The sequence below is a fragment of the Cyrtonyx montezumae genome, unplaced genomic scaffold (assembly GCF_038088225.1).
Source record: "Cyrtonyx montezumae isolate F1298 unplaced genomic scaffold, pur_monq_1.0 scaffold_17, whole genome shotgun sequence".
In the NCBI taxonomy this organism is placed as follows: Eukaryota; Metazoa; Chordata; class Aves; order Galliformes; family Odontophoridae; genus Cyrtonyx; species Cyrtonyx montezumae.
The window spans coordinates 34,082,372-34,106,389 of record NW_027071903.1 but is presented as its reverse complement, the minus strand read 5'-3'; the positions used below and the strand labels follow the sequence as shown (position 1 = coordinate 34,106,389).

General features: G+C 46.5%; 2 protein-coding genes across 3 annotated transcripts in view; one reads left to right on the top strand and one right to left on the bottom strand.

The window, feature by feature from the left end:
* Nucleotides 1–4,001, top strand: part of MEGF11 (multiple EGF like domains 11) — a 179,122-nt gene extending 175,121 nt beyond the window's left edge. For both annotated transcript variants that reach the window (XM_065734083.1, XM_065734082.1), the window contains 2 exons: nucleotides 3,375–3,581; nucleotides 3,676–4,001. In XM_065734083.1, coding sequence (XP_065590155.1) covers nucleotides 3,375–3,581; nucleotides 3,676–3,836 — 368 coding nt within the window. In that variant the 3' untranslated portion in view covers nucleotides 3,837–4,001. The remainder of the gene's footprint in view (nucleotides 1–3,374; nucleotides 3,582–3,675) is intronic.
* Nucleotides 4,002–8,318: 4,317 nt separating this feature from the next.
* On the bottom strand, nucleotides 8,319–23,784 carry RAB11A (RAB11A, member RAS oncogene family). The gene is made up of 5 exons (XM_065734069.1): nucleotides 23,662–23,784; nucleotides 16,804–16,999; nucleotides 15,702–15,895; nucleotides 14,661–14,741; nucleotides 8,319–10,031 (listed from the first exon to the last, which is right to left on the bottom strand). Exons 1-5 carry the CDS (start codon nucleotides 23,699–23,701, stop codon nucleotides 9,892–9,894), a joined length of 651 nt encoding a protein of 216 aa, XP_065590141.1. The 5' UTR covers nucleotides 23,702–23,784; the 3' UTR covers nucleotides 8,319–9,891.
* Between the last annotated feature and the right edge of the window lie 234 nt (nucleotides 23,785–24,018).

Sequence of the window (24,018 nt, the reverse complement as noted above, 5' to 3'; positions counted from 1 at the left end):
ATGCTCCGTGGCCAAATTTTTCTTGATAAAGCTAAATTTAAAATATGAAGAGGGTTATTTATTTGTATCCAGCTCAGTTCACTCATTTCAGCTGCTTCTGAAAAAAGGAAAATCTTTGTAGTAAAGTTAGTTGTTCTTTTTATATGGAACCATTAATTTCAAGATTAGTTTCAACTAAATTCCTGTATTTGCAGGGTTCGAAAGCTGCTTTGAATGAACACAGTCAGACTTCCCACATTCCCACAGCATTTTCTGCTGTGACATACTGTGTTTATCATCCAGGATCTGAGCTGTTTTCTTTCCACGTCTGTCTCCTTAACAAATTCAGAACTCAGGACCAGAAGCTGTGTCAGAAAGGCCAATGGGTTCTTAGGGCAGCAGAGCAGGTGGGGGACCCCTCAGGGCAGCAGAGGGCTGGGAGCCCTGAGCCTGGTGCCACGGTGTGAGGGCTTTGAGAGCAGTTTCTTCCCTGTGTGTGGTGCCCGGTGCTGTGCTACTGTTTTCAAGCTGTTCTTTACAGCTGAGGCCTTTTTAATCATTTGTTTATTTGTTTTATCATGAATGCTGATGCACTAGTGGAATAACGTGACCTCAGGCAGTGGCATTTTAAGGAAGTAAGTTCCCTTTGCACAGTTCCCAGTAGAATCCCAGCTGTTGGGATCACAGATGCATGCAGAGGCTCAGGGCATCACTCAGTGTGGGTCGTTTGTTTGTTGTATGGGAACACAACTGTGCCGTGCTCACCCGACGCAGAGCATCCAGCACTGCTGGATTCAGCACTGTCCTGGGGGAAATGGAAGCAGCCATAAATGTGATTAAATAGTAGGACAGCGTGTTTTTACCCGTGTACATCCTACGTTCTTAGCACTTTGGACATGAAAGCAGGTAGGATGCTTGTCATTATTATGCCAGAGGATATTCAGGGCAGAAGAGAGCAAACCGGTCTATGGGAGGGACGCGTACACACCGAAAACAGAATCTCCTTGAAAGGTGTGTGCTGTTCCCAGGCAACCCAAAGATGGGACCTCAAAGCCAGAGGAACCCCATCCCCCACAGCAGGCAGGGTGCTGAGCCGTGGGGTTGGTGTGGGCACAGCAGAGCCCACCAGCCGCGCATGGCCCCGGGCGGCTGGACTGGGGATGGCTGAGTACGTTTGAGACGTGTTAAATTAATTCACGAAATGAAATTTGATGTTGATGCCAGACTTTTTAATTATCCCTAAATTACCTTAATAACAAAGTAAGCCAGAAGCTGCCACATCCTTTAGAGTTAAATTCCTTGCGAGCTTGTGCATGATGTCCTGTGGGTGAATGGCTCCCTGGTGTATTGAATGTTACCCAGTGTGCTCTGATGCTCTGTAAATTATATCGTATCTGAGCGAAGGGCCGAATCCCTGGCTAGACACAAAGCTCCCGCTTACGTCAGCGGGCATTGGCTCATGGCAGCACTGCCTATGGGAAAAGGCAGATCTCAGGAGAGCCCAAGGGATTGCAGTGAGCCCTGTGCTGTTTGGCTGGTCCCACCTGCATGGGATTCAGCAGCAGTGTCAGTACTGTGGGGTTACTTCACAGCCTTCCCAGTAGGAACTGAAGACTGGGGACCAGTATGTACAGTACAGGTGTTTTTAGCCTAAAGATTTTTATCTGGTTGTAGGATCTGTTAGTCTTTGCTGTCTCCTCGCTTTTGAACACTAGCGGGTCCAAGACTGCACGGCACCTTAATTTAAGTCACATACATAGCAAAAGCTGGTAACCCTGAGCTCATTCAGGCACTAAAGCCTTGCAGGGTCGCTTCATTGCTAGGAGAGGACAGGCTCTCATCAAACTGCCTTTACTGGGAGCACATTGCTGGCCAAGCCCTGTGCCAGCTGCTGCGTGTTGCTGGGTGCACCAGGCTTGCTTCACTGTGAAGTGAAGGCATTGTTAGATCTCACCCAGGCTGACGTCAGACAACAAGCTTCTAAATTTTAATTACTCCGTAAACACTGCAGTGGTGCCAGGGCCTCTGCTGGCCCTCACGTATGGCTCCAGCTGGGTTGTTCCCCTGACCCTGAGAGCTGAGGAGCCCAGAGATCGGTTTGTGTTGCTGAAACCAGAGGAGCAAACTGCAGTAGCTCCCTGCAGGGCACGACCTGAGCCCTTGCTTGGGGCACCGGCTCAGCACCAGCCCCATAGGGACTGGGGGACATGCACAGACACAGCCCCAGGTCACACTGGTGATGCAAACCTGGCAAGTGAGTTAGCAGGACGGGGAGGAGAAGCACAGAGATGAGGTTTTTGTAGGAGAAGCGATATCTTGTTGTCTGTCTATTTCTTAACCTGAATTTCTCTTTTTGTCTCCCATACTAGATAGCGGGGGCAACTGGGATTGCAGCTATTTTGCAAGTCCCGCTATTTCTCCGGGAGTATTTCATATATACCAGGATCTGCCTTTGTACTGTAACCCAGCACAAGAAAATGCCTCATCTTTCATTGCATCGCTCTAATTCTAAATTAATGGCACTGCCCAGCAGGATGCACACAGCAGCAATGGCACGTTCTTAAATGTCAATGTTAAGACCTATTTGTTCTGTTCTTTTTCTTTATTTATTTTTGTAATTATTTAAAGCAAGGTGGTGCTGTACCTCGCAGCAGGCTGGCACACCAGCCAGGGTCACCAACAGGGGACACCGGTGGTGCCACTCTGCGCCAACCTTGCTCTCCCTGCTCCTCTGTCCCCATCTCCTTCTTCCAGCCCAGGGAGAGGAGCAGCAGATGCCTACAGCACTGAGGAAAATAAGCAAAAGCGAGGTTCAGATGGAGGCTTGTCCCCCTGTGGAAACCCAAGTGTTCCCCGCTAGCAGGAGCCGCCTCCTCCCAGACTTAATGGCAGAAGGGAATCCAAACAAACCAGATTCTCCTAGTGCTGGAAAGTCCCAGGATCAGAGCTCTCAGGGGACACAGCAGCATACGCTGCCCTGATGCAGTTCTCCGCCTGCTGAGGATGTCTTGCTTTCAAACAGACGGCATTTGTACCCAAAGCCCCCGGGGCGGAGCCGACCCACAGCATGGGCTGCAGGTTACAGCAGAGCTCCTTAGGAACGGGAGATGGAGGGAAAAGATTGCCACCGAGAATTAACTACTGCAGTAAATGACAGCTAGAACCTTTCACAGCAAAACCTTTGGTTTCGAGCAGGTTTTTATTTCTTTCCTGCTAAGAGAATTGTGGATGCAATGGTTTGGACACACCCAGAGCACAAGTGTCGGGTGTCTGTGCTGGATGCTTCGAGGATCTTCCTTCCCCCTGCCCCTTCTCCCAGCCCTGCCCCTCCTGCAGAGGTTGAGCTGCAGCCCACCCGAGGAAGCTAACAGTCCCACCCCCATCTTGTTTTGCAGATTATATGAAGGAATCCGTGTGCAGCTCCAGCACTTGTTCTCTGAACAGCAGTGAAAACCCATACGCCACCATTAAAGATCCCCCCATCTTAACATGCAAACACTCTGAGAGCAGCTACGTGGAAATGAAGTCTCCTGGTCACAGGGACTCCCCATATTCAGAAATGCCCACTTCATCAACAGCCAACAAAAACATCTATGAAGTTGGTAAGTGGGAAGCGCTGCCTCACACCTGTTAACAGTTCTCGGGGCTTACCTTAGTGCTGCTGGGTACTGCAACCACTTTTCCTTGCTTCCCCAGAGCCCACCATCAGCGTGGTCCAAGATGCCCGTGCCCGGAGTGCCAGTTACCTCCACAGTCCATATGACCTGCCTAGGAACAGTCACATTCCTAGTCACTACGACCTCCTCCCCGTAAGGCACAGCCCGACGCACGGGCCATCTTGGGACAAGCAGTCTTAAAGGGATGGACTTCACTGTGCTGCACCACAAACTTTTAGGAAGCAAAAAGAAGACAATCCTTTTCTGCACTGCAGGATGCTGACATCACTTCAGGCTGCAAAGGACCTGACAGAACTAAACATCAGCTTGGGCCAGCTGCTGCTGCATGATGTTATTTAAAGACTTTTTTTTATATGGGTCATAAGAACTAAGGAGAACTTTCTCCAGGTCTCACTGGAGTGCATCACCCCTGGAAGGTGTCCACATGCTCCAGGCAGAAGCTCTCCCCATGTGTATTCTAACCCTGGCTTTGCTGTAAAATAAACCACAGCACACCGAGTAGGAGGACCTGGAGACAGACAGAAACTTCTAACAACTGCATCAGAAAACCGTGCACCGTGAGGAAGCAGTGAGCAGGAGCACACTGGGATAAGTTCACATCTCTGTCATGGAAATGGACACTTTTCTGAATGAGAGCAGCAAAGCCTGTTGTTTCACTGTCTGGAAACCTCATTTACCGCCATGGCCATGGGCATCCCGTGCACATCATGCTTGGTAATTAGCGCTCTGTTCATCTCTACATTCAGTACCAGGGTACGTGAGTACAGGAATACCAACACAGACGCATCCTGTGCCATTTTGGATGTGTAACACCTTGGCAAATGTCCAGTGATCTTTGTCAAGATTTAAGTTTCAGCAGTGAGTCTCATACCCAGCTTACCGCACTTTGAGCAAGCTAGAAACATTTTGGTACAGCTATGCTTTAATTTTCCTTATGCACCTTTTTTATTAGATTAATGCACAGCTTTTTCGGGTGGTGCAAAGACACACCTTCACCTGCTTGCTGGGCCACTGCACGTTTCCTTTCCCAACACTGGGACACATTGGCTTAATCATTGGCAAAGCACACCACGAGTCACCCGGCAGCATGCCCTCCACAACGCCCTTGACTTGCATTACCATGTAGTGCAACTTTATCTGTTGATGATTTTACCTGACATGTCATTACATGGAGCTGAAAATGGGTCTTCTTTTTCAGCAGCTGTCTGTGAAACAGTTATGGAGGGGTTCACCTATGGTAAAGCTTTGGACTAAGCCACCATGATTTTCTTTTGTAACCTTTATTGACCTAGGAAGTAGAATACTTGCCGTTAAGCAGTTCCTTGTAGATTTTGAGCATGAAGTAGTATTGATTCTAAGTATGTAATTTCATTAGGCAAATGCAGAAGTAGCAAGTCGATTGCCTCTTAAGGATTAAAAAAATTCTGTTGCACATTCGCCAATCTGATGGAAGGAGAGAATGAAGCCAACTTCAAGCTGCCTGCTCCACGCCAGTGGATGCTGCTGGCCTAGGGGACTGGTACGAGGAGCCTGCCAGCATGGGGACAGCAGCTCAGAGCCAGCTCCGTGTGACACCGGGCGTTGGAGCACCGTGGGTAGGGCAGCACCAAGCCCCCACAGCACCCCTGCAGCAGCTGGGAAGGCAGGGCCAGCTCTGAACCCCGACATGCAAACCAAGAGTTGGGCACGCAGACTGCAGAGCTGAGCCCAGAGATCCCCCCAGGCTTGCAGAGAAGCAGAATTTCATGTTTCAGGATAACTCCAAAGTATTTACATGAATGCTGCATGTGTGCATGGGGGTGATGACCGATCAGCAATAGTAGTTTCATTTTCCAGGAAAGCCTTATATGAGATGTAATTAGGCACTTATTTTGCAGGGCCGGGACGGATATATTTTGCATACATGAATGGAAAGACTTACCTCAGAAATACCAAGAGAAATGCAGTTTGATGAGGAATCCTCTGGTTAGAGACCTACCTTGCCATCTAGCACAAGCCTGACCAGTGTCTGTGTGTATGTTGCTGTCAAGTTTGAGATGAAAGAGCAGAGATTGGGCTCCGTTTTTTGTTTTTTTTTTTTTCAAAGCTGGATTTTCAAACCAAATGCAACAATGTGCATAGAGCTTAACAGGAGAAAAAAAAGAACAACAAAGCAAGTACCTTCTTGTATATTATTAGCATTAGCTTAGAAAATAGGCACTGAAATGGCAATACTTTTTTAAGGCAAGACAGATTTGTAATATATTTGTTCACTGTGCAAAGGTATTCTACCTTGTACAAAATAAATCCAATTTCTCTCAGTGTGTCTTTCTCAGACTTACTCGTTTGCAGAGCAGAACTCCCAGCCCACGCTCAGGTTGAGTGCTCCATGTGACAGTGCTGGTTACAGAGGGGCTCACCACTATGTCTTCATGGAAAACCCCACAGGCACCTCGCAAGCCAGAAGCTGTCTTTCTGTTGCAGGACTTCTCAGAAAACATAATGATGTAATTCAGGCTGCAATTTTGAGCTCTCTTTGAGTAAAGCCCAGCTTTAAAACAAATGGTAGCTGGCACAGTACACACCTTTTTGCACAACTCTTCCTGTAGCTCCTGTAGGCAGCAGTTTAACCTCAGCAGGTCTGAGTGAGACCGTGGTGAGGCAGAATCAAGCTGATGACAGCTCCACGCTCTCTGCTGTTTGCGCAGTGCCTCTCAGCCTGTCCCAACGGCACGCAGTGACGCCAGCAGCTTGCAGAGCTTTTGGGGGGCACAGGAGGACACAGACCAGCAGTGACCCCGGGACCAGGCAAACCACAGCTATCTCAGCATCACACTGTTCCTGAGGAGCCAATCAATAAATCACAAGCATGAATTTGCAGCAGGAACACCTCTGGCATTGATGACTCTGGGGCAGTGCAGCAGACAGTCACATATTGAAGCTTTCTCAATATTTGCGCTTCATGTTTCTAAAGATCTTGTTAACTAAAGCCCAGCGTGTAATCCTCTTATTTGACAAGCCACACTCAATAAGCTATTTAAGCCTGGAAACTCATCAGGTTTGAACTGATGAAGTAAGTAATTCTAGCTTAATAAAAGCATCTTCACATCAGAACAATGCTGTGTCCTTTCCGCTTGAGTGTCAGAACTTATGCTGCCATCACACAGGAACCACAGCCACCCACCAAACAGCTTCGAATTGCTGATGCCAGGACTTCCAGATATGTAAATGAGAGCAAAAGCTCTTGGTGAGAAAATCCAATTCTGCAGCATTACGCAGGAGATCCCACAAACTCAGACAGCTTTGGAGCCCTGAAGTGAACTATCTGTTAAAATCAGTCACTCCTATTAGCAGAGTAGAGATGCTTCAGCACAGAAGGAATGCCAATTACAACAGAGATGATTAATCAGCAGCTGAGTGGGAACAATACCATTAGGTCAGCGTTCAGACCAACACCTTGTACTGCCTCTCCAAAAGTGCCCTGCCAGGTTTGCTGAGCCCAGCCTTATCCCACAGCTCAGGACCAGCCACAGCCCTGCAGCCATCAGGAAAGGGTGTCACCAAAGCACACAACAGCAGGCAAAGGTTTTAATAGCTAAGGTGTGATTGCACTGGAAAGGCAGTAGCTTGCAAAGGCATTACAAACTATTGTGTGAAAACCCTGGGTTCCCTGTTGCAGTAGTTCATAATTACAAAATCAGTTTTTGCAAGGCACTTCTGTCTAAGGCCTGTTTTGTGATTCTTACTTGTGAAGTCCTGATGACAATAATTAAGAGTTCTTGCATTGCCTAAGAGCACACTCAGCCATTGCACAGCTGCCCAGGACAACGCAATGCTGCTTGTTGCAGTGAAGGAGGAAGTGTGTGCCCACGCTCACTCTGCGTGGGGCAGAGCTGGGGCTTGCATTCCAGCAGGATCTGCTGCACTCACATTTACTGCAGAAGAAAGCATCTTGCATAAAGCCATAAGAAATCCAAGCCTGACGTGACAGCTGAGTCAGACTGCTGGCTAAGTGAATCAGAAGAGGAAGCAAAGCGAAACTCACCCTGCATTTCCAGTTGGCAAACTTATGGCTTGGCTGCTCCAGTAATGAATTTAATTGTAAAATACAGTCCTGCCTGGCCAAAGTGCTCTGAGAGCAGTTCCTACAGTGAGGATTGGCCCCATTTTATACCTTCTGACTCTGGCACTGCCAAGGCCCAAAAGACTGGTTCAGACAGAAGGACTCAGTGCTGCCACACGCTCTTGGGGTCACTTCCAAAACTCAATGCTCAGCAAGCTGGCTCCTACAGCACCACTCCTTCAGCAGAAGGCAACAAGGTGGGATCAAAACAGCTGAAGAAATCTGCTGTAGAAGGCAGGAGTCTGTCATTCCACAGGATTTCCCTACTGGTGGTAACGTGGAAAATGAGAAGGTTTGTAAAAGCTATTCAGGGATTTGACAAGAGAGAATCCTCATTCTTCACACCATAAAAGCTTTCCAAAACAGCCAAATTGTCAAGAACTGCATCAGCCCCCAAAAGCTGCAGGCCTGGTCCCAGTACGTGGCCCTTTCAGTTCCTCTTCTGGGAGTACTTCCACTTCGGTGTCTCCTCCCAGTTCCAAGAAGTTTACTGGTTGCTAGGCAGTAAAAACTTCGAAGACAAATCCCACTTCTCCCAAAAAGTGCACCCAACACCACTCTGAGTTGTCCCCTGTAATTCTTTATTAGAATCATGGATGAATATATTTTAAATCAATCTAAAAAAAAAAATGAATCAAGTTACAGTACATGCATAAAATACAAAGTAATTTACAAACAGATCAAAATTGCATCTTCAGAACTAATATTAGGAGGAGAAATGGATTTGAAAATAAAAAGAAACAAGTGACTGACTACAGCAATGCCTTCCGTGTGCCTTACACATCATGAGCACCGCAAGACAGAAAGGTTGGGTAAGAAATGCAGCTGGTAGTGCCTACCCAAATCTGGATGTTCTAAGTGGGTCATATCAGAGTTTGAGAAACGTCCCCTACAGACAGTTACTTCCTCTAACTGAACAGATACCCGCCAGCATTTATACAACAGTTCTTTTAAATCCAGCAGAAATTCAGTGCTGATAGCCCCCACATCTCAGCATTAATGGCTGGAGGGAAGAGCACACGCTGTACGACACGCAGTGGTTCTGGAGTGCAGCAACAGAAGGCACAGTTCATGTATCCCTGAACTAGCTAATTGAACAGATGAGTTGTGCTGAGCAATAATCACTGAATGAATGCATCCAATAACTACTCCAGATTTTTTTTTTTGTTACAGAACATGTACCAAACCACTGGAATTGTTGAAAAATACTGGATGAAACAGAACTGAGAACTACGACCAGGTTGTAGCAGTTACTGGCTGATCAACTTGAGCATTTGAATACCTTCATATATGTGGCATGTACTGTGATTTATGTGATAGGCAATGTGTGACAACATCCTTCAAAAGGATGCGTGTCACAAAAGAAAAAAGGCATCCTCACACCCTGACAGCAATGGCACTGTGGAGGCTGAGCCTCAGGCAGCACAAAAACACGTTCCAGTGACCCTCAGTGACACACACTGCTTCTCCTTCCTTCTCGAGGGGCAGCTCACGTGAGTCCCACCAGCCCTGCCTGCACTGCAGCCCCCTGCAGCAGGTGCCAGACCACAAGAGCTCATTCACAGGTAGTAAGAACCCTGCTGCTTGTTCATGAGAAATTCTCCTCCCCCCCTTGCCTCCCCCAGAATATTCTATAGCAAGATCTCCTCTTGACAATCTGAAGATGTAGCTAAAGACATTTAACTTTACATTAAAATTGCACTTCAGAGCAATGGGCGATCCATCAAGCTTCAGATGCAGTATACAACACCTTAAGACAAAGACAGATTATCCTGCCCAGAGATATTCTCCTAGTAAACCCAACAATAATTGTTTTGCAAGGAGCAGAATTACATCTTCAAGTGCTCACTAAATGTGACTGTGTTCTGACTGCGGGCATCACGCTGCAAAGAGATCAGTTCAGCTCCAAACAATTTACTGAACCAAAACCAACAAAGTCAGCGCTGGGAAAATACTGCAGCCACACAGAAGCAATAGATTCTAAACACAGAAATCAAAGTGTTTAAGACATGGAGAAATTCAGAAGGAATAAACAGTAACTGAACACAAGAAAGTAACCACAAGAATTACAAATATATTTAAATCTTGGACCTGGGGAATATACACAGCCTTTTAGGAAAGAATGAACAATTCTTATATATTCTGACAGCACTGCATCTTTGGTTTGTTTTCAGTGGTTGGAGGGACATGAATGGGAACCACATTGTTGCTTGGAGACATATCATTCTCACGCCTGTCAGACATTTGCTTCTGGGAAACAATACGATAGATCTCTGGAAGATGAGAAAGAGCCCATGGTTACGTGCATGCAAAACAACAGCAGCAAGCAAACATCTGGGGAAGCCAAGAATGGTACAAAGCAAAGATTTCCAGAACTTCTGGAATGACATGCACAGCAGCTTTCACAAGAAGTTCAAATGCAATGCTTTCTGTATTTATAAATCAAAATATAAACCATCTCTGCAAAGCAAATTAATTTCATTCGCAACTGCTTTACCAAAAGCAATACAAAAAATAGTTCCTGATTCTTAGTAAATGTGCCAAATCCACCACGATGCCATCAATTCCTTCCAAGTGTTCTCGAGGCTCTGAGAACACTGTGTCAGTGCAGATCAGCTTTGGGACTGCAGAGAAGACCAACTACAGCCAGAGAAATGCCAGCAGAAATCAGAGAGCCCAGGTTAAACTCCTCTGCCCTTCCTATCACCACCAGGTGCACGCCTGCCCTGAAAGCTTTGCCAGGTTCCTGGGATCTGTCTGTGGCCAATAGGACATGGTGTACAGCAGATAAGCTCAGGTCACACAAGAAGAGGGTGTCTGCAGAGCAGAACACTGCTCACAAATAACCTGGGTGAAACACAACAAAGGTTCAAATTCTTTTGTAGGTCTAAAGTCTCTGAATAATGATGGTCCAAGCACCTCGACTGACCCCAGACCAAGGCACAGCTTTCCCACCAGAAATCTGTCATTACTGAGTAGCCTTTGTCCAGAATTTTAATGAGCTGCTGCTCAGTGCACATCCTGACATCATTTTAGTACTGGAAACCAAGTAACCTCGTGTAGAGAAGCCCTGCTTGCTGCCAAGGGTTGGTCACACAGCTATGTGCCCTCTTTCATGCCATCGAGAACTGACGGCATTGAGGACCTAAAAAGGGTTCCTGATAAACAAGACCTGCAAACCTTGCCCTTGATGCAACGAGCTCACATTGATTTAAGCTGCCAACACAAACACAGGCTGAGTGCTCCCCAGGAAGAGTAAGAGCAGGGCTGCACACATCCATGTAACTGCTGACCAAGTGCTCATTACTCACAGATATTGTGCTGCATCTATTGTCTGTAGAAGAAACTGCTGCACTGTGAAAGAATCTGCTTGTTGGGCCTCTGAAGTGAGGGCTCAGACTCAGATAGGGATAGACTGCTCAGAAAGATGGATCTTGTGTATGCACTCAGTTATGATTAGGTCACTGATGCAACCAAACAAACTGCAGGCACAAAGCAGGACTTTCCAATTTCACCATTTGTGAAATTCACTGTATTTTCCATGAGCAACGTTGCAAGTTTGAGGAAAATGTACAACAGATCTTTAAAGCCACCTGCAAGCCCACATGGGGATCTGGAACTAAAGATCAGCTTTGCCCCATGGGAGGTCAGTCAGCAATGCTCAGTGCAGGGCACAAGCACAGCTGAAAAAGATCTGCATTCTTCAGGACAAGTTCTCTGCTCCATATCTGCTCACTCAGAAGCAGCAAATCTCAGTTTCCTGATGAAGTTCATACCAGACTCCTTTACATGGGCTGTCACACACTTCTTCCACTCCTAAGCTATAAGCAATGCCCTCTGCATAACAGCCTCATCTTAAGCATTCAAAGATCTTCAGGGTTGTTTACCAAAGTCTTAATAGTAACAATGCTGAATTTTTTCTGATAGAGGGTCTTTCTCTTCTGGCTGTGGTGAGTTTCCTACTGATCCTTACTCTCTGCCCTGCTAGAACATCTAGCAGTAGTACTGCTCAAGTCAACTTGCAGCAGCTCACTGCCACTTCTCCCTCCTCTGTTGTGCAAACCTTTGTGCAGACAAGATTCTACTCTAGATCAAAGCTTAAATGGTTAAAAACTGCTTCACCCTTCATCACAGTTGCACTCCTTCACCACACATAGTTGTGTTGGTGTGATAGAGGAGGTGAGAACAGCTTAAACCTGCTCTTCCTGCAGCAAAATGCCCAGAGGCAAAGCCTACACTGAAACTGGTCTGTACTGAGGAATGCTCAGCTAATGAAGACACTACACTTGATGCTCTGCTCAGTAACTGAATGAGACCTTATTACTGGGCAGAATGTTTCACTGCATAATTGGTAACTATGTGCAACAGCCCTTGTGCTCTAAAAGCTGGAAAACAAAAAAAACAACTGCTGTCTGTTTGCCCAGTCCTCGTCTGCTCAACCAGGGCAAGTGTTTCATTCACTTTCAGGTGTACAGAACTAACATAAAGAAGAAATCCCTCTTCTTATGTTCTTCTGAAATGTTCTTAATGTCAGTACTCTGTGATGTAGTTTCCTTGGAGATGGGATTCCTTAGAGATGAAACTGCAGAAGAACATGGTACAGGAACAGTGACGGCACTGAGTGAGGCAGGGAGCAGAAGCTGGCTCCAGTTTACTTTAAGGATGCTTTACCCTGCTGTGAATGCTCACAGGGGGGACAGGATTAAAACACAGTCTCTCATATTTGCCAAATAACACAAAGCAGCTTTGCATACACAAGAATTAGCCCTTGAAGTCTAGACATCTTACAACAAAGGAGCTTGAACAGGGACCATCACCCTAAGCCACAAAAGGAAAAGGTCCCCCAAACTCATCTGGTAGAGACAATAGGAGTGGAGGCCTACTAGATTTAATTCCTCCCCGCACTGCCTTTCTCCAGCAAATCTATAATACAAGACAAAAGGAAAGCTTTCTTCCTCTGCCACCTGTAACAACAGCAGACCTCACACTCACTTAGACTGTGCTAAAAAATAATGGACTCATACATCCAAAGCCATCTATTCAGAATCCAGGTGTGAAAGAGCTTAACATCAACCTGGTATGACTCCACCTGAAAGTACTCTTAGGAGTTTCCATCACTGCCCCAACCAGATCACCTTCAGCAGAGCTGAGAGGCATTGAGAGCAGCCTGAGAGTCTTTGCATTTCTCTTCCCAGCACTGAAAATACTAGCAGAGCTGGTGCAGCAGCATGCCCTGCCCCTTCCATCAGCCTCCTCCACATGCAGCATGTGGTAAAACCTGCTGCCTTTATCAACTTTCTTCTTCAAATGACAGCAAGTACTCCTCCCTCTTGCATTACACTTGGATGCAACCAAGCCACATACATACAGATTGTCCACGATTCTGCAGGGTCACTCTGAAAACCACATTCCTCAGATGACTGCTTGCCTCTTTCCTTCAAGGCAAATCATTAACACAAATAGCCAGCTGTGAAGTGTTATCAAGAAGTTTATTGGCAGAACATTCATCCTTTGCATGCCAGTTACAGCAGAGATGGAGGCAACCTGCTGCTAATGCATTATTTACTTCATCTTTATCTCCTTGAAACAGGAGTTGATGTCTGGAGTGAGCCACATGCCCACTAATCAGCAGAAGTGTTTCTTCCAGCACAGCTGAACCAGCCCTTCCTCAGCAAGGATTCTGTCTGCATGCCCAAGAGTTCTTTGCCCAAAACCTTGTCACAGCAACACACAAGGAGCCCTGATGTTTGTGAGAAAGCAACAGACCCAACAATCTGTTGGGTTAATCTTAATCACTTGATCTCCCATTACAGACTGCTCTCCTCCACAGAGAAATAAAACCAGAAAAACCAAACCACGACTAATTATAATCCAAAATAACTTCTGGAATAAAAAGTGCTGTTGGAAGCATGCAAGGAGAGAGAGAGAAAGAAACAGCCTAATGCGTGCCCAACAGGTAAACTGCTTCCCCGTGGCAACAGCAGTATATTGTATCTCAGTTTCACACAGCTCTGCAGAAACAAGGCAGCAGCCCAGGGCATGTAACAAACTTCCCACTTCCTCAGCCACCACTGCTATGGCACAGAGTGGTCCAAGAGGAGGTAGAGAACAGCTAGATCTCTCTCTCCCTGCCCCCCACTGGAAGGATACTCATAACACATTTCAAGCAACTCAAGAAAATACTCCAGAATTTATATTTATTATAGCAAATAATTTCCTAGCTACCTCCTCCACTGCATGTTCCAGTATGGCTAACATGTCCTTTGTGATGAGCTTTCAAAGGAAAGTATCAATTACTTGCCAAAAAGAAAAAAAATCTAATCTAACTAGTTGCAAAAGTCACAGAAGTGAGAAGTTAAACCCTTTGTCTGATAGGTGTAAACAAAAAGAAAGTACTTCACAGAGCATAAAAACTGCAGCAGTCACTGCTATCACGTGCCACAAAGGCCAGAAGCCCAGCCAGGAATGTCACTCTGTCTCAGACTAGCAGTACTGCTTGATTCTTTCAGCACTTTTCTCTTGGCAACTCTTATGCTCACCATTCACAATGGAAACAAGCTAGACTGCCTTATCTTCTGGTAAACAATAGATATTTGTCTCAAAGTTGGGCATGAGAATTCACTCACACAGGCACTCCCAGTTCAACAAATGGGAAAGTGAAGCACATAAACCAGGCTGACTGGAAGCCTGGGGCAGAGCAAAATGAGTAAGACTCATTCCTGAGTTCTGTGCTGGCCTACCAACTGTGACACTTCAAAAACAGTGTCTGAATATTACAGCTGTGAAGAATGATTAAATAGCTAAGTTTTACACACTTTATAGACAAATAAATGACATTTTGCTGCATATCAGAGCAGCGCTCTGCCCTTCCTCCTCCAAACACAAAGTGCTAGATGACTCACCTGTCAGAATAGTCTGGAAAGCTGCTTCCACATTTGTAGAGTCTAAAGCAGATGTCTCGATAAATGACAAACCATTCTTCTCTGCATGGACAGAAATACTATAATTAGAGGTGTGTAACATTTATCTCCCATCCAGAAGAACCATGTACTAGACAACGTACATGGTGTTGCTGATGAGAAAGATGCATTAGTACAAAGAAAAAGCATTAAAAGTTGTAGGGTTTTCCTCTTCCATGACCTGAAAGCAAGGCCAGCTAATAGCAACAATATCCAGTCATCACCAAGCACAGGGAACAGGCCAGTGCTGTGTTACCTGGAGGCACATCAAGCATCACTGAAAGTGAGAATTTGTTCCACTTTCAAGAAATGTGCAAGCAATATTCCTGAATGTTCTTTTAACCTTATCAAGTATTTCCACCTCCCAGTATGTCATGGCAGCTTACCTAACAGGACAAGCCTTATCAGGGAACTGTAGTCCTTTACCTCCAGGCAGAGATCCTCACTGGCCAGAAACCCTGCACAAGCAGCTACTGCAAGCCTTAAAGAACCAAACCCAGCTTCCCTCCAGAATTAAAGAAATTTGTTCTAAAACAAGGTAAGATATCCATAAACTAGAATAACTTCTAAAATTATTTTTCACGTATCTTAATTCCATAGTAAGAGCCAGAAAGGTGGCTGAACACCTGTTCACATACCAGCATCTGTTCAGGGCTCCAGATCAGCTGGTACAGATAAGGTACTACACAGATGCAAAGCTGCCACCCACGTAAGAAACTGAAATCTAAACCCACCAGCACAGCTTCTGCAACAGCACGGAACTAAGTCTGGTTTAAAATTGTCTTCAAGTGCCTCTGGCTGATTCTTGAGAGTATATCAGCACGCAGGTCCTATAGAGCTTCATTTTTAACTGCATGAAAAAAAAGGCATACAGTGCTACGTGGCACTGAGGCTTCTCCCTCCTACCTGTACACTCATGTATCTCACATCAGGTAGGCAGAGTCCAGACAGTTCACATTAGGAAATTATTTAGAGTTCACCAACCTGCAAACGCTCTGGCCTCGTCTGTAGGGACTGCTCTCAGGTGGCGCAAGTCACTCTTGTTTCCCACAAGCATGATGACAATATTGCTGTCTGCATGGTCTCTCAGCTCCTTCAACCACCTCTCTACATTCTCGTAAGTAAGGTGCTTAGCGATGTCATACACCAGTAACGCCCCTACAGCACCTCGATAGTACCTGTGGGTGAAGACAGGTGTTAGAGAGCCAGCAAGAAACATGACTGCAAGTGACAAGCTACTGAGTAAAAGCTATTTCCCATTACTGCAAAGACAGCTACATTGAGAATAATAATCCAAAGCATGATACATGGGACTTGAAGCAGCTGAAATACAGCATCCAAACAGGGTTAATCCATGTGACCACAAGAGCAGCCGGGGCAGCTCAGGGGCTGGTGGGTCATCCTGCACCTCAAAAAATAAAGCACTGTAGTCTGCTGGGAGTTACTGTCACCCTCAGCCTCTGACCCACACCTGAAAGTCTCCCCACCCACCGCTGTGGGTGCAGTACGGGCACAGCCCAGAACAGCAGGAAGACTTTACAATGACTCACTGGATCATAAAAAAAAAAAAATCAACCTGATCTGTTCTCTATGTGAAATGCCCCTATCAGTCTCCTCTCAAAACAGGGAGAGGCACAGTTACGTATTGAAAGAGGTGCTTTCCCACTCCACACTTACCTCCAGCTTTACTCAAATCTAGCTTATGCTTGCTGTTTTTTCAATTAACCCAACACACAAACTGAGCAGTGCTTCCCTACCGATCCAGCAGGCGTTCTGGTCGTAGGTTACCACTGCTAAAACCTCCATCATTACAGCTATTATTTCATCAATGGCTTGCATTTAAACGAGTCTCTCACAGCTCAGAAACGCCTCCAGTTACACATCATGACAGCACTGAAAAGTAAATCTGTTCATACTATACCAAGCTTCAGGACAGAATAATATTCGTGCTTCCTTCCCCCGTATTATATGTGGATATCGTAAGAGACAATAAAACCACCCCATGTGCAGTTTGAGGATTCAGAAGGGCCCCAGGTTCACCCTCCTCAGTAAAAGCTTCCCTCCAGCCACACAGGCTAGCACTTACGCTGATGTTATAGCTCGGTATCGCTCCTGCCCTGCTGTGTCCCATATCTGAGCCTTTATTGTCTTCCCATCAACTTGAATGCTTCTTGTTGCAAATTCTACTCCAATGGTGCTTTTGCTTTCCAAGTTAAACTCATTGCGAGTGAATCGAGACAGGAGGTTACTCTTGCCTACTCCAGAGTCTCCAATAAGGACAACTACAAGACAGAAATGACAATGGAATCAGATCCCAGAGGCAGATCATGTACTGACAATCATCTGCAATGAATACATTCATTTTCCAGAATAAAACACAAAGGAAAAGAATAGCAAAACCACCCCTTTTGTCCAAGTCTTGTGATTTCTAGAGGACCAGAGCTGCCACATTCATCAGCATTTCAAACAGACTTTAGACTTGGCTTTTAGCAGTGACATTTCAGTCTCCTTTGCTTTGCAATGAATCACATTCCTCCTCCAGGAAAAACAGACATGGCAAAGTACAAAAGGCAGAGACAGTTTGGATTTCACATCTTTGTGACAACGCTAGAACTAAAACAAAAGGAAAACCTCACACCAGTGTTTTGCTGAAGCAGAATTCCAGCACACAGGGCAGGCAGCAGGCTGCCTTCACTGCACACCTCTCACACCTTTGCAGAAAGGAGGTTCCCCACTAACACAGAAAAAAAAAAATCAGAACATACAGAAAGGGTCCAAATCACACAAGACCACAGTCACCCTGATGGACAGCTTGAAAGGCAGCCTGGGCACAGCACACACCTCAGCAGTCACACACTGCTCCAGAATGCTGCTTTGGGGTACAGCTGTGGCTCAGGACTACAGGCACCATCAGCTGCCCTTCCCAGACAGTGCCGAGGGGACTGGCTGCCAAGGTGCAAGGAAGTTCAGCTGCTGGGTGAAACACAAACCCACCTGAGTCACAGCACACAGCCGCCCCTTGGGATGCTCCTCTGCCCTGATCATAAGTACAGAAAACAGAAGGAAAAGGAGGAGAGAAGAAAGGCTGTGCATCAAAGCCAGTACAAGCAGAAGGGTCACGGGTGACAAAGAAAACAGTGTGGCTCTACTTGTTTTGGGGAAAAAAAAGCAAGTGCTTGCATAGTAATAAACACTTGAGCTGTAAGATGTTGCAACACAGCATTAAATATGCTGTGCAGTACAACAGAGGAATGAGTCCACTGAGCTCATGAGCGAGACAGTCTAGCAGCACAAAACCTCACATCTTCTGTCCCATCACACAGCAGACTTCTGGACACTGCTCCCTATTTACATAATGAGCCGTTCTGGCAAATGAGGTTTTCCCTGATTGTAAGAGCCGAGAAGCATCTACTAAATTCTCTCCATAGAATGAAAACTGCAGCGATCTCTACCCTCACACAGTCTTACAGAGCACACCTGAACACGCTGCAGCCCCCTCCGGCAGCTGAGTCAGCGAGCGGCCTCTGCCAAGCTGCAGAAAGCCAAGAGCAGCTTCAACACCTCTCTTCGGAGAACCCACAGCGCAAGCGGGTGCCATGCACGTATACTGAATGCAAACAGGATCTGTTTTCCCACATGACAGGTCAGCAGGGTTTGGTGTCAGCTGCCCTGACACAGCTGAGCAGCTTTTCTGGCACAGAGGATGCCAAAGGGTAATAAAGTTAGTGCAGAGGTCAGGGCACCTAATGACATCACCACCACCAGGCAAACTGACACAGTTTTCCTCTTCCACTGGCAAATAAGATCTTCAATACTCTTTCAGCAGGCTTAGGCCATGGCTTTAGATGACATCATGCTTGTATTCACCGGGCTGAAAACTTCTCCAGGTGAGGAAAGCAGTCCACAAACATTGCCTTGCTTTCCCCAGAGGCCGTATCCCATGCCTGTTGCCTACCCCCTTCACAAACATTTCTGTTGTTCAGCGCATATTTCCAAGGACAGTTCGGGCAGTTCCCTGTGCCAGGTTTTTTCCTCACCTTGTCTGAGTGCTCTCCAGTGCCAGATTAAAGAGACTCAATTAAAAGGGGAAATATTTTACTTTCCTCCCTGAAGCCAGCTATTTCCTCTGCTTAATTGGGCCACTGCAGCTTGTGTTGAGCACGGGCACAGAAACAGCTTGCAATGTCAGCAGGGACCTCAGGTTCCTCACATTTTCTGCATTTCCACCAATTGGAATTGTTCCTTGAATGCAACGATGAACTGAAACAGCTTTAACAGTCACACAAATTATTTAATTAATTTTCACTATGCTTTCCTTATCAAACCACCTCAGTTTGATATTTCATATAACACAGCATTCCCATATATTACACTCTTAGCAGAGAAACGCAGCAGGAATGACCCTGGATGCCTCAGTCCAACTCTTATCACAGGCAGTTTGTGAGGGAAATGATGGTACAATTGTTCCTGTACACACGCTTTTATTGGGCTTCTCAAGAAACTCACTCTTAATAATTAGGAATTGCCTTTATTTTTCAGAAGAAATTAGCAGTCAGCTCATGACGGTGCTCGTGTGCCAGCACTGCCCATTACCTTCTTAGTTTCTTCTACCAGTGGTGTTCATGCTGTTTTACATATTTACAGAAAGCAACCACATCTTCTCAGCCTCATTCTACCACCTCAATAAGCCATCTTCTCAAATATATCCTTAGGAGCAGATGGTGCATTTCCCCAACATCTTCCCTACAAGTTTCTCATTTCTCTTCCAAGCAGTGAGAACTACACACATCACTCTAGGTGAGACCTCACTGGTGATGTACACAGACATTTTCATCTTGCCATCTCTACTAGAAATGCTCTGTTCCTGACCAGAGCACCTTGGTGGCTCAGCCTGCCTGCAATCAGACCGAGCTGCCCAAACTTTCTGCCCATCAGCTTTCACTTCATCAAATTCCCACAAGTCCCCACACCTTGTAGGCCAAATCCCACTTCATTCAGAGTGCTGCCATCCTCATCATCACACAAAGACAGAGAGCAGTGATGGAAGATCTTCTGTACCACTCATCAGCTAGCAAATCCTTAACCTCTTCAGCACTGAGAAGACTGAAGTTTATGGGAAACGTTTAAACAAGTTCAGCCTTGAAAACCTCCATCATAACCTCATAACCTTCTCTGAACCACTACTGGCACAGCCTGAGAACAACCCAAGAGGCAGCAGAAGGGATCCCCTGCCCCCACCGACAGCCAGGCAGCTCCCTGTGCTGCTTTGGTGGTGTGGCAGCTCACTATGTGCAACCAGGAGCTTTTTACAACAAAGCATTTACTGGCTACAGCACTTAGCACTGCAACAGTTTAAGACAAAGTATGCGGTGGACAAAAAGAATGAGGAAGTCCACGCAACTGTATGAATTTCTTTCTGTAATTCCAGTTTTATTTCTGTAGAAGACCAAAATAAGAATTCAATTTCCTTGCTCGAAAAGTCATTTAGAGATGTATTAATCTTTCACCAACATTCCAGCTCTCAATTTTTATTTCTGTTAAATCTCTAATTTAATTAAAGTATTTTCTAAGAATTTCAAGTAGCTCATAAAATACACTATTGACAACTTAATCAGGTTGAAAATAGAAAGTACAGCACTGCTAGCTTCTTCTGGTGGCAGTAAGGTTATTATACAAGTGGCATATTACACAACTTAAAACATGGCAGGGATTATAGTGCCTGAAAACACTTCTGTCTGCACCAAGCTCTGCTACTAAGAGGCAGATAAACAAAGAGCCCGAACGCATATTCATGACAGCCACAAGACCCTGCTGAGCACCTTTTCCAGCCCACTTAAATTGGGGCTTAAAGGAAACGTCAGGGACATCTTCTAGTCTGCTGGTCACAAACCCAATGTGATCATACCTTATATCAGTGCCCCCTCACCTGTGCCTCCTGCTTTATTCATCTATTGCCTGTCCCAAAGAGAAGAGTCATCCTTCAAAGGCACCTTAGTGCAGGGGTCATCTATTACCCACACATACTACACAGTGCCCAAAACACAAGTGCAGTATAATGCATGAGCACGAAGCTTTGTTACAGCCCAGAAGTGATGCCACATCTAAGAGAGTGAAAGGCACCAGGTTCGTTACCAATGTAAAATCAGTATCTGCTATGCAACTGCTTTTCCCTGCAGACTTATATAATGAAAACACGCAGGAAAAAAATGCATTGTCTGAAATCCAAAACAACAGCTCTGTTCAGATTCAGTTTCCTTCAGCAAAGGAAAAAGCTGGAGTAATAAACATGACGCAAACTAGGAAGCAGAAAGCTGAAGCAGGAGTTTTTCCACCAATGAGCTGAATATCACTACAGGCCAGGTCTGCAAGAAGGATGACCTCAAATCCAAAGTTCCAGATGGTCAGGGTACAAACCTAATCCTCCTGAGCTTTGTCTGTGAAAAACACAGAAGACGTATTCCAGAAGTGAGGGTTGTTTGGTATCTACTCATTGACTGTAAATGCATTAATCAAAAAGAGTTGAAAGTTGCTGCACTTCAATAAGGATATTACTCAATTTAAGCCTCATGTTAACACTTATTTTTTTTCTTCCCATTAAAACCGAAGCAAGAATTCTGCAAGGTAGGCTTCATAGAGCTTGGTTTCCTAAAGCACGGAGAGGAAAGCTGGGAGACACAGGCACTGCTCTCTCAATGAAACCAGTTGGTGTAGGACAGAACACACAGATACGCATACCTGGACGTGAAGGAGTTACCAGAAGCTGACTTGTTTTAAGCCAGGCTTATTAGCTTTGAGCATACACTTAAATGCTGTTGCAGTAGAGCCAGGCAAGGGGCAGCATGACAGGTTCTGACTGCAGCAGCACAGCTAGGCCACTATTACCCCCACCAGCAGCCAGATTTTGCCATGGAGCTGCTGTCAGTGGCTGACAGGACAAGATCAGAGGCCTCACGTAAACATACAAGCAGCAGTTTAATTCAAGAGCAGTAAGAAACAGCTAGACCAGAGAATACCCACAGATTCTTTAACAGCACATCAAAACCTGAAGTCCCAGCAACTGGCAGCATCCCTTCAACTCCACAAACCCTGAAGAACTGTCTGCCTGGACTGAGCATCCTGATAGACCTGTCTGACAGCAAGAAGAGATGTCTGAGAAAAGAGTAACAGAACAGGCCAACTTCTGTGTAGCAAGCCCTCCCACCTCCAAGCAGCAGTGCCCCCAGACACAACACTGTAACCAGCACACCAAGATGCCCAACACACATTCTTCCTATGTGAGTTTTTGCAGCCTTTCAAACCCACACATCCTTTTTGCCTCCAGCAACGAGCCACTCCAAAGTTCACAAACAGACTGAGAAAGTTTATCCTTTTGTTTTAGGCTCCTGCTCAATAAAAGCAGCATTAAAAATATTCAAAAACCATTATGACAAACAACAGATATTCTTTCCCTATTTGCCAACATTGCTCATCGTTCTTAATTCTGATACAGTTAAGCATCACTTCGATATGGGGCACTCTACTGATTATTTTGGTGTCCTTGTGCATCTTTTTAGTTCTGCAATATTCCTTTCCAAACTGGTACACCTGTGCCACCTGTGTTCCTGCAGTCCCCAGGGGGCTCATCTCTCAGGGTCACAAACCAGCAGAACGATCCCCAGGCTCTCATTTCTTCTTCCAAGGACTTTTACTATTTGCTTTTTGGGGCAGTGCCTGCCAACAAGACAGCAATTTCAGAGAAACTACTCAGTAATTCCAAGATCATTCCAGAGCAGTGACTGCTTGGCAACACCGCCTCCTCCACGTCCTCATAACTGCTTCCACAATTTTTGTTACTCTTCATTTCTGGATGTGTTGTCTAAGCTGCCACATTAATCCCAGCTGTGTGACTCCGCACAGAGTTCCCGTGATCTGCTTTAACTTCAGAAGACCTGAATCACTCATCTCCACAAGACCCCTTTCCTAGCATCCCCTGCACTGCAGCAGCTTTCATATGTTACTCTAACAGGAAAAGACTTAGGAATGGCAATTGATTAACTAAGCTTTTTTTTTTTTTTCCTACACAAATGAATCCCAACTGTATTTTGCATTTTTATCAGGAAGCAGACTTGAGGAAAAGCAGCACCTCTCCCAAGCAGCTCTGTGCCGCTGATATTCCCATCGCTGTTAAAGCATTAGTTATAAATTTATTTATGCAATCCCATCAGTGTACATAACAAAACGCTTTTGCTAACCGGTACACCTCAGACTCCAAAACAAATGGCTGATGTGATGATGCTGGTGGTCAGCAAGGCCTCTGCTGCCAGCCAGGAAAACAGGCACTTTGTAATGCCTCCTGGCTTTGTCTGAAACCACACAAGTGAGTGACTTACAGGTCAAGGTTTTCTACACGGGATCTGGACAAAACAAACAGAAACTGTTGCAGTAACCTTGCAGTTATTACAGGAGCTTAAGGACACAGAACAGAACACTGTTTTTCTCCAAGAGCTGAAGTTTCACCGCACCCAGCACGCTGTCCCTCACCACAACACAGCGAGCAACATCCTAAACCCGACACTCCACCGATATAACGTTACAACGAGCGACTATTCCCACGCCTCTTCAAACACCCGATTTCTAACCCTCCCCGCAAAAGCAACAGAGAACAGCAGCCCCGCAGCTCCAGCCCTGGGAACGAGGCGGAGCGCAGCACGGCCGGCACCGGCCCTCAGCAACAGCTCAGAACGCACACTACTAAATTAGCTGCATCATCCCCCGACGTCAGACAGCCGGACAGCCCGGCTCCGGCTCCCAGCGGGTGCTGCGCGGCGACGCCCGCCTGGAGCCCGGGGAAGGCCGCAGCCCCTCCGCCCGCCCGGGGCCCTCCGCCCGCCGTGAGGAGGCCCTCAGCGCCGGCCCCCCGAAGGTGACCCCCACCGCACGGGGAGCACAGAGCCGCGGGCGTTACCTTTGAAGAGATAATCGTACTCGTCGTCGCGGTTACCCATGGTGCGAGGTGCGGCGGAGGCCGAGGACAGGGACGGGAGCGGGAGTCGGACCCCGCCCTGCACCGCCTCAGCGCTTCCGCACTCTGCCCGCCCACGGCCGGGTCCTTCCGGGGCAGCGCCGCGGAGCTGCGTCCGGGCCGCCCGCCCCGCCCCGCAGGGCCTTAAAGGGGACGGTGCCGCCGTTGGGATGGCGTGTGAGCCCTGCCCCGTGCGGCCGAGTCCTCCCGGGCACCGCTGGTCCCACCGAACACTCACAGCCCCGGGACGAGTTGCGGTGGGAGCACGAAGTGCTCCGGTGTAAGGACTAGGGGCGGCCG

Bases quoted from the DNA above. Each gene is read 5' to 3' on its own strand.
- RAB11A (XM_065734069.1), bottom strand. From the start codon at position 23,701: ATGGGTAACCGCGACGACGAGTACGATTATCTCTTCAAAG. The intron at 17,000-23,661 runs GTAACGCCCGCG...TCTGTCTTGTAG, and splicing joins GTACGATTATCTCTTCAAAG to TTGTCCTTATTGGAGACTCT. The intron at 14,742-15,701 runs GTTGGTGAACTC...CTGTCCATGCAG, and splicing joins CGAGGCCAGAGCGTTTGCAG to AGAAGAATGGTTTGTCATTT.